Source organism: Culex quinquefasciatus, chromosome 2, assembly GCF_015732765.1.
Source record: "Culex quinquefasciatus strain JHB chromosome 2, VPISU_Cqui_1.0_pri_paternal, whole genome shotgun sequence".
In the NCBI taxonomy this organism is placed as follows: Eukaryota; Metazoa; Arthropoda; class Insecta; order Diptera; family Culicidae; genus Culex; species Culex quinquefasciatus.
Genome location: NC_051862.1, coordinates 160,667,794 through 160,682,837, shown reverse-complemented (window position 1 = coordinate 160,682,837; position 15,044 = coordinate 160,667,794). Strand labels below are relative to the sequence as shown.

Here is a 15,044-nt window from a genome sequence, read left to right as displayed (position 1 = left end):
ATCTGAAAATGTATTTTTGCTAGGATTATGTAAACTAGAGGGAAAAGCCAAAACAAACATTTTGGCAAAAAAAAAATCAACATTTAGAAATTTAGATCTAGAACTGAATCAAATCTAAATAAAAAAGGAAATTTAAAAATTGTAATAAATTCTCGATCTTGTGATTTGAAATTTCAGATACAGTTCATACTCGATGATCTTACCAAAGCGTCACTTAGAAAAATCGGAGCTAATTTTCCTACATCATCTTCTCAAAATTTCTCTAACCAAAAAAATAACTCCAAACATTATTCAAATTTTATCAGGTTTTCTGTAATCTAAGATGGTAACAAAAATTGGCAGCATTCAAGATCCTAGGAACTTAAGAATTAAGAAGAATTTAAGAATTTAAGAATTTAAGAATTTAAGAATTTAAGAATTTAAGAATTTAAGAATTTAAAAATAATATTTTTTATGTTCTCTTGATTTTTTTTATTTTATTTTTGAATATTGATATCTTTGAATGTTTTTTTAGATTTTTCAAATTTTTAATTTAATAATTTCGGATCTATTAATTTAATTTAATTTTTATTTTGGAGTTTTGATACTATTTTTCCTAAATTTATTTCCTTATTTCTAAATAATCCAATTTTGAATATTGGAGTCGTAATTTTTTAATGTTTTGATTTTTTTTTCTTCAAGAATATTTAAATTTAAAAAAATATTTCTATTGGTTGAATCCAATCTAAAACTCAAAGGCGGAGGCCAGCTTCTGTTACGTCCAATCAAGCTCATATAAGCACAGTACACCCACTAGAACATGCCCCAATAATAATTTTTGTTACATCCAGATGTCTGTATCTTAAGGAAAAGTTTAAAATATAATAAAGATTTATAAGATTAAAATTGAATGTATCCAGTATAAAAGAACACTAAATAAGGATAAAAAACATTACTCAAAACTTTAAAGAAATTAAATATTTAGAGTCAGTATGTTATAAATGAGTTGAGTGTAGTAATTTATTTAAGAAATCCTCAACAACACATAAAAAAAATTCTCTTCATAATCTCCATATTTCGACATTTTTTATTGAGAAAATACAAACAAAAATTTTCGGATTCAATTAATAAGAAATCCAAGTTTTTGCACTCAACGAAAAAAAAAATATCCTGATTCTTGATAATATTTTTCTTTATAAGTTGAAAGTAATTGTATCTCTCAATGTATTTTTTTAATTAAAATTGCTACCGCGTAAAATCCGTGCCAAATTCGCGCTGTCCGTAACAACCCTGTTTATTCAAGAATTTTTTGTTTTATTTCTTTGATTCTTGAATTTAATTCTTCAATTTTTAATTCCATTTCACCATCACTATTTTGCTAACATTTTAGATTACACAAAATTAAATTACTTTGCATCATTTTTAAAATCATAGTTCAGTTTAATTTTGAGAAAAATAAAAATTTAGATAACGAATACTAAAGTGAAAAATTGGAAAATTTTCTAACCTTACATTTTTATAGAATTTTAGAATAAGAATTTAAAAAAATAAGGAATCAGCAATTCCAAAATATCAGAATTTTCAAACTTTAGCATCCTTGTGCTTAAGAATTTTAGATTTTTTTTTAATTTTAAAATGTTCGAATTTTTTTTTTCAATTTTTTTTTATCATTCAATTTTTCTGACAAAATGTATGATTTTCTCTATGGTCCCTGAGCAAACGACCAATTTTAGAACAAATCTCTGAGGATGGTAGAGGAACTGCCTTATATTGTCCCACCCTGTGTGCGCTAGTAATTTGTAATTTTCAGTTGAACGCAAATCCAAAGCAAATTAAAATTATTTGATTTTTAAACCTAAACATATTGCAAACAAACCACGCGCTTTTCTTCGTGACCCTTTTCTTAAGCATTTTTATAGGGAGTTTTGCGTTCCTTCCGGACTGACCAATATATAAAATTTAATATTATCAATGTTGCAAAGTTTGGCCTGGAAGACATTCAAATACATCCTAAAGGACGAATTTTCAAAAAGAAATGAAATTTTGTAGTAATATTTTTAAGATCATCGAAATTCCCTGACCCAGCTTAAAATTCCCTGACTTTCCCTGACTTTTCCAGGTCAAATAAAATTCCCTGACAATTCCAGGTTTTCCCTGACTTTTCCAGAAATCGACACCATGAAATATAATTACACAACTATCAATGCAGAAAAATGTATTTCAATTTATTTCAGCATTAAACTTCTATTTCCATCTACAGTCGACTCTCTGGTTATCAATATCCAAGGGACCGTCGAGGAAGAGAAGCATCCGTTTACAGAATGATGCAAAATGATGACTCGATTGAAAATATTTTTTTTTTTGATACCCAGCTATGGGAGGGAAACATGGCAACGTTAAGCAAACAAACACAAACAAATGTCAGACACCCTTCAAACTTCGTTTTGCAAAGAAAAATGTCTATGCAAGCCATGAGAATGTAAAATTATTGACAACCGGAAGAGATTTCTAAGGCAAACAGAATCCAAGGGACCGTCGAGGAAGAGATCCTTCAAGCAAGAGAAAATATCGAGGAATGAAGAGAATCGAAGTATGTAGTTTGAAGGGACTGAAGAATTCATCGGTAGATGGAGAAATATTGATATCGAGAAGATCGACAGCCAGAGAGTCTGAAAATATTTTTATCGTAAAGATCAGACAATTTTACATAAGAATGACGATTTGAACTTGATAGTTTGACGCATTTATGTTGATAAAAATAAAAAAAATATGTAAAAGGCAGTTTAGTCTGCGTTTGGGAAAATTGGTCTAAAACTGATTCTTCAATCTTTTTATTTAGTATAAATTCTAAATCAACATAAATGTATCAAACTATCAAGTTCAAATCGTCATTCTTATGTAAAATTGTAACATTTGAAAACGGCCAAAAATGCATTTATAGCGGAATTGGGGTTAAATGGACCCTAGATGATTTTTGCGGTGCAAGTGGTTATTTTTACTGGATTCCTGGGACATTTTCACATAAGTTAAGTGCATTTTGGATGGCTGCATGAAGCCTCCGCTCTAAATACAGACTGATTTTTAAGAAAAAATGTAAAAAATGGGTATTGGGGCAAAATGGACCCTTTGCCGTTTCGTGCGGTGAATGAAACCATCAACCAATCGATTCCCCGGATTTTTTTTACATAAGAAACACTATTTTTCATAGCAGGGAACCAGCCGCGTTCAATTAAGTCCGTTTTTTGGGTTCCATAAGATATGTAGATATATCAACCTTGACGGTTTCCACGCGAAATCGACCATAAAAATACGATTTTGAACCGGACCATTTCCGATCTTAATAAAACTTGCTGGATCGTTTGTCCTACTCAAATCAACAACTCCTGTGCACTTAGTTTAGTAATTCACAATGGCATTTGACCTTTAGGAATTCTTTTAGTTTTAAATTATTGGTAATTACTTTTAAATTGAAAAAATCATATCTTTCGAAGCAGGTGTTCAAAAAATCGATCGAAAGTGTGTTTTAACGAAAATCGTGCGCTCTTTTCAATGAAAATATTTCCAAAAGCCGAAACTTTCATTTTCGATCAAAAAACAGCCAAAAATCGAATTTTCTTCGAAAATCAGGCTGAATACACCCTTAGATTCAAATTTTGCCATTACCATTCGAAAGAGCGGACAATTTTCTACATTTCTTCCATAGGCACCAAGTTGGAGCGAAAGCGTTTTCGAGTGGTTTGTAAATAAAAACCTTTTTTCGTTTTTTTTTTATTTTTTCCAAAAAACTAAATTACATGTGTTATGGCAAATTTTGTAACAGATCCCATTTTTAAACTTAAAATAAAGTTCTGCTTCCGTGTTTTAGAGTTTTTCCTTGACGTACCAGTTTCAAATACATATAAAAGGAACGAAATAATTACTAAAGATAACCATAAAAGGTGCACTTAAGGTAAAATTTCCTGAACCACTTTTATTATGGAAAAATGTTTATCTCACTCGTCAGTGTTGTTAATACCTGCAAAATAATTTTTTTCTTATTTTATTTTCCAAATTCATCTGGAAACATCATTTATTCGTGTTTATCAAAACTATTTGCGTAGATTTGAAGCTAATTATATCAAGAATAAATTTGCAGAATAAACATGCTATTTCATCAAATCTCTGAAAAGTTACAACAATTTTTGTATAGAAAAGCTGCAAATTGTAAATATCTGTGATATTTATTCCCTTTTCGTCCTATTACTTAAATTATGCTCAGGATAACAAATAAAAAATCCTGTGTTGGATTTTAAATTTATTTTAATTGTAGGAAAAAAAACACGTTGACAAATTATTTAACATCTTACAAAATTCTGCTAAGTGACTTACAACAATTTTCCAGGCAAACGGCATGGCCAAACTCTAAGGTGCTCGTGCCTGGCACGTTAGGGTGTGCTTTAAAATGACAATTATGGCGATTTTGCAAAAAAAAAACACATATTTCCAAAAACAACTTGACATAGTTTAAACCAACTTAAGTTATCCGGTTTGTACATGGAAAGTGACTAATTTGGCTTTCAAGGAAAAATACGCATGAGTTCAGTCTAAACGGCGTTTGACAATGATTATTAAAAAAAATACTCAAAATTGTCATCTTTGAACCGCCCTGACGCGACAGGAATCACCCTAAGAACCAAAAAAATAGGAAAAAAATATTTTGCAGGTATTAACAACACTGACGAGTGAGATAAACATTTTTCCATAATAAAAGTGGTTCAGGAAATTTTACCTTAAGTGCGCCTTTTATGGTTATCTTTAGTAATTATTTCGTTCCTTTTATATGTATTTGAAACTGGTACGTCAAGGAAAAACTCTAAAACACGGAAGCAGAACTTTATTTTAAGTTTAAAAATGGGATCTGTTACAAAATTTGCCATAACACATGTAATTTAGTTTTTTGGAAAAAAATAAAAAAAAAACGAAAAAAGGTTTTTATTTACAAACCACTCGAAAACGCTTTCGCTCCAACTTGGTGCCTATGGAAGAAATGTAGAAAATTGTCCGCTCTTTCGAATGGTAATGGCAAAATTTGAATCTAAGGGTGTATTCAGCCTGATTTTCGAAGAAAATTCGCTGTTTTTTGATCGAAAATGAAAGTTTCGGCTTTTGGAAATATTTTCATTGAAAAGAGCGCACGATTTTCGTTAAAACACACTTTCGATCGATTTTTTGAACACCTGCTTCGAAAGATATGATTTTTTCAATTTAAAAGTAATTACCAATAATTTAAAACTAAAAGAATTCCTAAAAGTCAAATGCCATTGTGAATTACTAAACTAAGTGCACAGGAGTTGTTGATTTGAGTAGGACAAACGATCCAGCAAGTTTTATTAAGATCGGAAATGGTCCGGATTTTGAGTGGTCGATTTCGCGTGGAAACCGTCCCTTGCGAGTTTTCAAGATTTTTTTCCCTACTAGCTCAACACGTCAGTTCATGGACCACTTCCAAGAACATCGCTGAGGTAGGCAAATAAAGTATCGCGTGATTAGTAATACGATCCGTGCTCAAGTTTCGTGTGCGCGTGAAGATTAGTTTTATTCCATGTTCTGGCGAACGCATGCCTGTAATTTGGCCCATTTATAGGGCCACTCGTGAAAAGTAGACAAATGCACAGACATGACGCACACCTGCCAGAACAGCTCCAATTCGTCTATAATTACCGATTCCAAGCTCGGAGAATTGAACATCCGCCTCTGATGATGATCGCCACTTTGCAAATGTGGGAAATCGGTCTACTAGCGATCGTTATCTTCTCAAAACCGACCCTATTAATGGGGGTTGCTCTGCTGACGAAAGTAGCAGCTCCAAGTTCTAAATTGCATAATGAACGCAGTGAGGAGAAGGTGTGTGCGTTTCTAGAACACACAGCTCAAAGTTTGCTTCTCTCCGATTCGTTACAAATTATTCCGGAATACCAATCGAGTCTCGTGTTTGTGGGCGCACACACAATCGCAACGCACCCGTGGGAAAATGCTGGAAAATTCAACCCCAAACAGAGGAGGATCGCAGCAAATAAGTTCGTTTCATCCCCACTCACCTGAGCTTGGAGGGTAGTTTGTGTGGCGCCAAACCTCACCCCCCGCACAAAAACATAATATCGGTATAAATAGGCCAGCCCAGCAGTCCGAATCGAGCAATCTCGGTCGGAAAAGTGCGCTGGAAAAAGCTCTCGCAGAGCTTTGGGGGTCCTAACAAAATTTGAATTTTTTTGAAAAAAAAAAAAAAAATGTGTTGAGTGACTGTTTGCGAGGAAAACTGACAGAAGAAAGAGGAAGAGGCAGCAAGGCTTGAATATTTAAGGAAACAACCAAAAAAATCAGCGATCCTGAGTGCAAGTCGGGGCCAAATCCTGTTCCTTAACGAGACTGGTGTGGAGGAGATTACGAAAGTGGTGTTGAAAAAATAGGAAAAAAAAGTCAAAACAAAAATAAAAATGACGAATCTAGTGCAAAGTAAGTTTCAAATATATGGACTGTGCAGATAAAAGTGATCTTGAATCAAACTTGATGCTCATGCTGTGTTGTGTTGTTTTGTGATTTGCAGGGATAGTTGCGATCCTGTTCGTGCTGGCAGTCGTGCAGAGGATAAACGCTCAAACGGATTATTGTGACCGGTCGTTGTGCAGTAAGTGCTTTATTTAAAAAAATAAAAATAAAATAAAATAAAAAAAATTTATGTAATATACTAAGCGAAGTATGTTAACCATTTATGGTCTCTATGGAAGAGTTACAATTATTCATACACAGACCAAAGTCAATTCCCATAATCGTGAATTATTGTTCATGAGTTTCGAGAACTATAGAATAAGAACAATCAAATCAAAACAAAATTATGCTTTGGTTCTGAGACCATTTTTCTTTTTGAAGCAAAATGTAAGATTTAAAAATACACTTAATAAATCAAAGTATGACGTGGCATGATTTTGAATACAGTTTACTTGAAAAACCACTTTCTTTTACAGAGGTACCAGTGACCACTCAAATCCCATTTTAAAAATTCCCGACTTTTCGAGAACCTTAAATAACACTGACCTACAAAAATTAACAAAATTTCTGCGCAGGCTCAACTCGAAGAAAAGCATGAAGATTGAGGTACCCAGAAACACGTGTACTTTGAATTTTTCAAAATTATTTAGACAGATCCGGTGTAATAGACATTTCTTGCCTAAAAAAATATTTAACACCAAAAAAGTCAGTATAAAATATCAAACCGGATTTCAAAATCAGTTCAAAAAAGTAAGAATAGAAACTTAACAATACATATCTAAAAATTACTTTAAAAATATAAGTATTGGTTCAGAAGAAAAGCATAAATCCGGGCAGACGGTAATAACAAAATTCATGTCATTTCAATAACAAATAATGTTAAAAAAACAGAAAAAGTTATGGAATCTTCTTGAAAAATCCATATTTGCATAAGGGTTTAATAACAGTTTATGTTATCATAACAAAATCTGTTATTGGTCTGATATTGGTTGAAAGCCAAAACCCTTTGGGAATAACATTTTTTGTTATGGAAGAATACCTCAAATTGTTATTGGGATGATGGGATTAGTTGTTAAAATAACAAAAAATAATAACAAAGATATTTTCGAAGAATAACTAAAAGTGTTATTAGTCCGTTATTACAATAACAATCCAATAACAAAAGAATCATAACGACAAATAACAAATTTTGTTATGAATAACATAAAATGTTATTGACCTAGTATTTTCAAATATCAAAAAATGTTATTCCCAAGTTATTTCCGTCTGCTCGCGAATAATCAATCTTTTAAAAATAATTGAAAGCTTGACAATACATATACATTTCAAAGTTCATTTTAAAAATTGCCAAACATTAAGATATTATAACTCGGGAATTCATCAAATAATGCTTTTAAAATTGTCTGCCTGTGTGGATCAATCGGACCGCGCGCTGGACTCACAATCCAGAGGTCGCTGGTTCGAATCCCGAGGCTGACGCAAAAAAATCTAAGTGTAAATATAGGTATTCGGTGCCCTCTCCCCGTGCCATACCTTCACACTTAGGAGACCCGGGAGGCGGAGTCTTGTCGCAAAAAGAACGATACACACTTGTGGATCCGTTGACGAAACCGCAAGGTTTAAGAGGGCCACATTATAAGGTGGTTACGTCGATTCCGTATGCTTTTAAAATAATTAAAGTTTTCATTCGTTAAAAAAAATCTAAATATCTTTCAAAAATAATATTAACAAAGTTTTCTCTTGAATTTGGGAAATTTCAATTTTTAATTTTACTGTTATTTATCGAGCTGTCAGTATTTAAATTTAAATGTTCCATCATCAGGGGTGACAACATTGAGTTTCTAGAGTTTCTAGAGACAACATTGAGTCATATAAACAATAACATTTGTTTTAAAGCAATCAAATGTTTGGGGAAAACTAAATAAATGACAATGAGCTTTGGTTAACATTCAAAGGTATTTGATTCTCATTTTATTAATTGGACCTTAAAAAATCGCAGAACAACCGTTTTTTTTAAATCACATTATTGGTTTGTTTTAGATGAAAAAAATACATCTTGTTAGCTCTGGGACATATTTGTCAAAATTTACTTGGCAGTTTTTTTTAATTTTTCCGACAAAAAAATCGTTATTTTTTTTAACAAAATGTTAGAATTCACAAAATACTAAAATTCTAAAAATCTTTTTTTTTTTAGAAATCAAAAAGTAAAAAAATGCAAAAAAGTTATACCTTAAAAATCAAGAACTATAAAAATACAATATCAAAACTTCCAGAAATTTCAATATTTTAATATGCAATTCAAAAATACAATAATTCTGAGTGACCACTCAAATCCGATTTTCAAATTCCCGACTTTTCCAGAACCTCAAATAATAGGAATTTCTTACCTGAGCAATTCTCTACCAAAATCGGAAATGAATTTTATTTGTATTTTTTTTATTTGGCTCAAACTTTGTGGAGGCATTCCCTATGACCAAAGAAGCTATTTTGTGTCATACAAGTCTCCATATAATTTTGGCAGCTGTCCATATAAAAATGGTATGTAAATATTCAAACAGCTGTAACTTTTGAATTTTCTGATCAATTTGGTGTCTTCTGCAAAGTTGTAGGTATTGTTGAGGACTATTGAGAAAAAAATAGGTATACGGAAAAAAAATTGCCAATTTTTTTATTAACTTTTTATTTACAAAAACTCAATTTCCCAAAAAATGATTTTTTTGAAAAATAGTAATTTTTGGAAAAAATCGAAATTTTTACGATTATTTTTTTGACGTAAGGCCGTTGCCAATATTTTTTAAAGTTTATGTCGACCCCCCCCCTCCCCCCCTTCAAAATTGGTCCGAATAATCAGGGGTCAAAAAAATATCAAAATTTCAATGGAAATAGAAGTCTTATCAACTGAGAACAATCTTAAAAGCCTTTTTCTGCATTGATAATCATATTTAACATGTTTGGACTCGTTTAAAAATATTTTGAATTTTTATGAAATTACAATGTACAGAACCGCAAACCTTTTTTTCTCGCCAAAAAAAAATTTTCGTCAGTACTTAGAAATTTTGGAAATCAATGATTGCAAAACAACTGGACAGGTGTATGATGCATTTTTGACATCGTGGCTTGTAATTTAAATTTTTAGCTTTTTTTTTATTTAATTTAATTTTCAACGGAGCCCTTGATCAAAAAATCTGTAAAGTACTTTTCGATTGCAAATTCAACTTTTCATAAAAAAAAGTTACGTCAAAAAAACGTTTGTATGGAATTTCGATGTTTTTTTTCAAAATCACTATTTTTTCAAAAAATCATAGTTCACCGAAGATTTTATTTTACTATACTTCTCAAAAGTTGCGGATTTTTGTCCCCTAAACTGCCGTTCTACGCATAATTGTCCCATGTCATTTTTTGTCGATTCTGACTTTTTTTCATTTTTAGGTTTAGTTTGACGTTTACTTTTCAAAAAACACATAAAATCTAGTACTTTGTTAGGAAACTCATCAAAAACAACACCAAGTCTGTTTGTCCCATCGTTGTACTTCTACGCATAATTGTCCCACCAAGTATTTTCCCTCGCGGAATCATTAGTTTTACAAAGCATTGTGTCTTGTTTACCTTTTGTAAAGCAAAAGAATAACAAATAAGAGTGATAAACTGCAAACTTGGGCGGTCAGGGACATATGGGGTGAATATAGACCAACGGGACAATTATGCGTAGAAACACAAAAAATAGTCGAAAAATTTCATTCGCGTTTTTCTCACTTGCACTTTTTTGAACATGGGACTTTTATGCGTAGAACGGCAGTAAACCATATAAAAAAATGTCGAAAATAAAAAAATACGTAGAGTATTGCTCACCTAAAAAATGTTTTAAAATCAATTTTATAAAAAAAATCTTATATCTGATTACATTTTTATAATCCAAATATTGACAGTCAAGGAAAAATAGTAACATAACAATACATTTCAAAAAAGAAATAATACTTCAACAAAGGAAGCATTCATTATTTTGATTCAGAATGAAAACATAAACAATCAGTCTTCACAAAAAAAACTTAAAGTTTAAAATAGTCAATGTTTATTGTAAAATTCGCCAAACATAAAGTTTTTGTTACTCGATTTTAACTGGAAATGAAAATGCAATAGCAAAAAGTAAAAAATACTGTTTTGAATTTTATTTATATTTGATCAATGAACGGTTTAAATATGATTACAGCTATTATTCTTTTAAAAAACTTCAAGACATCTAAAATTTCGTTTAAAAACATAGCATTACCATGTTCCTGATTTTCGGTTCAACGATCATAAATTACTCACTAGGGAGCGGCCGTGGCTGACTGGTTACGGTGTTCGCTTTGTAAGCGAATGGTCCTGGGTTCGATTCCCATCTGCTCCCAACGAGAAAGTATAGGAAATATAAATCTTGAAACTCTGAACATGAACGAAAAATCAAAGTCGCTCGAGTTGGGGTTCGATCCCCCGTCCTTTGGATTGGTAAGCAAAAATGCTAACCACTAGGCCATCGCGACTTGGTGAGCTATGACTGGAATTAGGAATACTGTTACCACCATCAACTATATACGCGCTGGGTTCTTGTCCATTTGACAATGGTTCGGAAGTTCTAAATAACGTTTGAATCCGATTGGTCCAAACGTTCTTCAGGGCGGGGCTTGTCGACAAAGCTGAAGTACCTCGCGCTCGGCTAGCCAGCGTAGAAAGCAGAGTAGTAGTAGTAGCGGCAGAGCTAACACCTTCCAAATGCCTATGCGAGTTATTTGCATGTATAGAATGAGAGCTAAAAAAAAATACATGGAAACAACTCAATTTGTAAGAAGCGACCGCGTGGTCCCGTTTGGTTGGTTGCACACACACACACACACACACAACGATCATAAATTACACACTCATCGCCGAGCGAATCTTTGCCGACTGGAGCGCGCTGCCATCCGCGATCGAACACGACCCGCTAGCTGTTTTGTTCAATCGCTTCACCCAGCGATACAAATACTTCGTGGTTTTTTTATCTACTCCGTCCGTCGATCCGACATTTTGATAACATTAATTTTAAGTTTAAAAAATAATCAAAACAATCCGATCGCAAACTATTTCGACTATATGCTTTGAGCGACATAACACAATCGATCTCTCTGTTAACCATTCGCTGTACTATCCGAATGGGGAGAGAGAGTGAGAGCAAAGAGAGAGTATTCAGCAGCGATCGGTGTGGAAATGACAAACCGTAGGAAACGGTCAGAGCAGTTTTTTGCCAAACATGTTGAAATCTTTTTTTTTTCCAAAAATGTAAGCAATATGACTGGTAATAAAAGTTGAAGTACAGTTCTATGTATTTTCATATTAGGTTTTCATTAGCTTTGTTGTTGTTTGATGTTAACTTTTATTTGAACTTTGAACAATATTTGCAACGGCCTAAAATAATTTAAAAAAAAACCTTATATTTAAAGTCAAGTGTTAAAGAAGAACTGAGTAAAAAATAAATTTAACTAACATTACAATAGGACGTTACCCTGGGCGTGTTCAAGCAACGTTACGTTCTTTGAAAAAATAGCTTAGAATTTTAAAATTGAATAACATAAAAAATAATAAAAAAAAAATCAAAATTAACCCTTTACAACCCAATTTTTCAACTATTTTTTGATCTTTAAAAAGCATTGGAAAGAAGAACTATTAAAATTTTAGAAAATTTATGGGTTGGAAGTTTTACTTGTTTTATGTGACTCTGCCAATGTTTTAAAAAATAACATTTTTAGGGGTCAAATTTGGCTGTGTTTTTTACTAACATTTCCTTTATTTGAAGTAAAACGAAGTTTGCAGTAATTTTTTAGTGTTCCAGACTATGCCTCTACACATGTTTTTTTACAATTTAAATTATAATGGTGCCATTTTATAGTAGAAAATGTGAAAAACAATCAAAAAAAAAAATAACTAAAAAGTGACTGTAAAAACATGAAAAATTTAGATAGGCAAAATGTAATTATAGGAGGTGGTAGAATGGGCAAAATACTACCAAAAACAAACATAAACTAAACAAGATAAATGCAAATCAAACACTAAAAATGAAACAAGAAAAACATAAAACTAGAGAAGTAAAGTTTTGCGTAGAACAAAAGTTGTTCAAAATGACCTCCTAAACGAGGGTTTAAAAAATCGGAAATAAAAAAAATCTAAATATAATTTCAGAATTAAAAAATTTCAAAATTCAAGAAACTAACAATTCCAGAGTTTTTTTTTTTGAAAAGGACCAATAAACTATTGTCTTTCATATGTATATACTGCCGTTCTACGCATAATTGTCCCATGTCAGTTTTTGACGATTTTGACTTTATGCCATTTTAAAGTTTAGTCTGATGTGTACTTTAATAAAAACACATAAAATCTGATACTTTGTTCGGAAACTCATCAAAAACAACACCAAGTCTGTTTGTCCCATCGTTGAACTTCTACGCATAATTGTCCCACCAAGTATTTTCCTACACGGAATCATTAGTTTTACTAAGCATTATGCCTTGTTTACCTATTGTATAGCAAGAGGATCACAAATAAGGGTGATAAACTGCTAACTGGGGTGATTAGGGACACATAGGGCAAATAGGAACCCACGGGACAATTATGCGTAGAAACACAGAAATCGGTCGAAAAATTTCAATCGCGTTTTTCTCAGTTGTCCTTTTTTGAACATGGGACAATTATGCGTAGAACGGCAGTATAGGACCTAATAAAAAAACTATAGTATTGGGTCCAAAAATTAAGTTTAAATTTGTGTTATTATTGTTCACAACGATAAAGCTTATTTTTCCTAGTGCAATGACCCTATGTACGACCGTAAAAGATTTAAAATTGACTTTCAAATCAATTTTGAAAAATTAACTTTGCGGCCCTTCTTGACAGAAAAGGTCCTACTTGACAGCTCGTTCCAATGGGACCATAGTTGATCCATCGAAAACATGTTGTCTTGTCATTTTTTTGTTTTGCATTAAAATGAAAAAGAAAAAAATGGCATAGGGCTTTAGGACCCTATTTAAGAATTTGGAATTTAAGGAAATTTAGGAATTTAAGAATTGAAGAATTTATTTAATAATTTAAGAAGTTGGTTGCCTCTGTGTTTGATTAGATTAGATAATGATTTCAATTCATCAATTTTCTCTTTCACCCCACAGAAAACAACCAACCGCACGTGGCGTGCGGCAAAACGAACAACTACGGCCCGTTCTGTCCGGTAAACCGCGAGCTGGTCATCCTGTCCGAGGACACCAAAAAGTACATCCTGGACCTGCACAACCAGTTCCGCAGCACGGTGGCCCGCGGGGACGTGCCCGGCTATGCGCCCGCCTCCCGAATGCCGACACTGGTATGAAGCTTTCGCAGACTTGTTTGCAATTTGTATGAACATTACAAACTCCTTTTAGATCTGGAGCGAAGAGCTGCAGAAGCTGGCCGAGTACAACGTCAAGACGTGCATCTACGGGCACGATTACTGCCGGAACACGCCCGAGTTCCCGCTGGTCGGGCAGAACATTGCGGCCAACTCGTTCTACGGGATGGAGGTGACTCCGCTGGACACGATGACCGAGCTGCTGTACAGCTGGTACGGCGAGTACGAAAACGCCAACATGGATCACATCAAGTCCTATCCCCTGCTGGGCCAGGATCCACCGTAAGAATCAACCAGATCTCTCTCTCTCTGAATAGAAACAGGTTCGCTAAAGTTCTTCCCCACAGCAAGGATATTGGCCACTTTACCCAGATCATGATGGACAAGGCGGTGTCGATCGGTTGCGCCATGATCCAGTACACGCAGAACGAGCAGGGCCACGACTGGGTGCACCAGAACTACGTGTGCAACTACTCGAACTCGATCGCGCGCGGCCACCCGGTGTACAACAGTGGCAAGACGTGCTCGCTGTGCCAGACCGGATGTAGCGAGGAGTACCCGGGGCTGTGCAACGTGGGCGAACAGGTCGAACCGACCAAGACGTAGATTTGAGATCGAGATCGAGTGAAGGTCCAGAGGAGGTCGTGTTCTGTAAGGACAATGATGTAAATTATTACTTTATAAATTAGACAAGACAATAATCGTTGCAGTTACCTATTAAAAAGGAGGATTCTCAGTTCTTTTCCCAATAATATCACAGCATTTACAAATTTTAAGCAGCGATTTTCAGAATTTCGGACACCGTGAAAGAACCAGTAAAGAAGCAACAATACTTTTTTCTGTCATGTTGAGGAGTTAATTTGCGTGTTTTTGCATTCGATTAAACACGTCCATTAACTCTGGTACATGATGATAAAAGCGAACAGCGCAGCGCAGTGACGTCCAGCAGTGTATGATGAAGTAATGAAGTGAATAGTGAAGTTGTGTGAAATCTCAGTGCAGTGAATCGTTTTAGTGATGCAGAGAATTCAAGTATACTCAATTATAAAAGAAGATCTTCGGTACATTACTATTATTATAAGAAGTTGGAAATAGTTTTGAGAAATTCCCAAAATCTCGTGAAACATTGAAAACATTGTAACACTGAAACATTTGAAAC

At 33.5% G+C, this 15,044-nt stretch overlaps 1 protein-coding gene across 1 annotated transcript; it reads left to right on the top strand.

Moving 5' to 3' along the window:
- The first annotated feature begins 6,146 nt into the window (after positions 1-6,146).
- Positions 6,147-14,609, top strand: LOC6050426 (antigen 5 like allergen Cul n 1). Its single transcript, XM_038257137.1, has 5 exons — positions 6,147-6,471; positions 6,563-6,643; positions 13,671-13,861; positions 13,920-14,167; positions 14,233-14,609. Exons 1-5 carry the CDS (start codon positions 6,453-6,455, stop codon positions 14,489-14,491), a joined length of 798 nt encoding a protein of 265 aa, XP_038113065.1. The 5' UTR covers positions 6,147-6,452; the 3' UTR covers positions 14,492-14,609.
- The last annotated feature ends 435 nt before the right edge of the window (positions 14,610-15,044 follow it).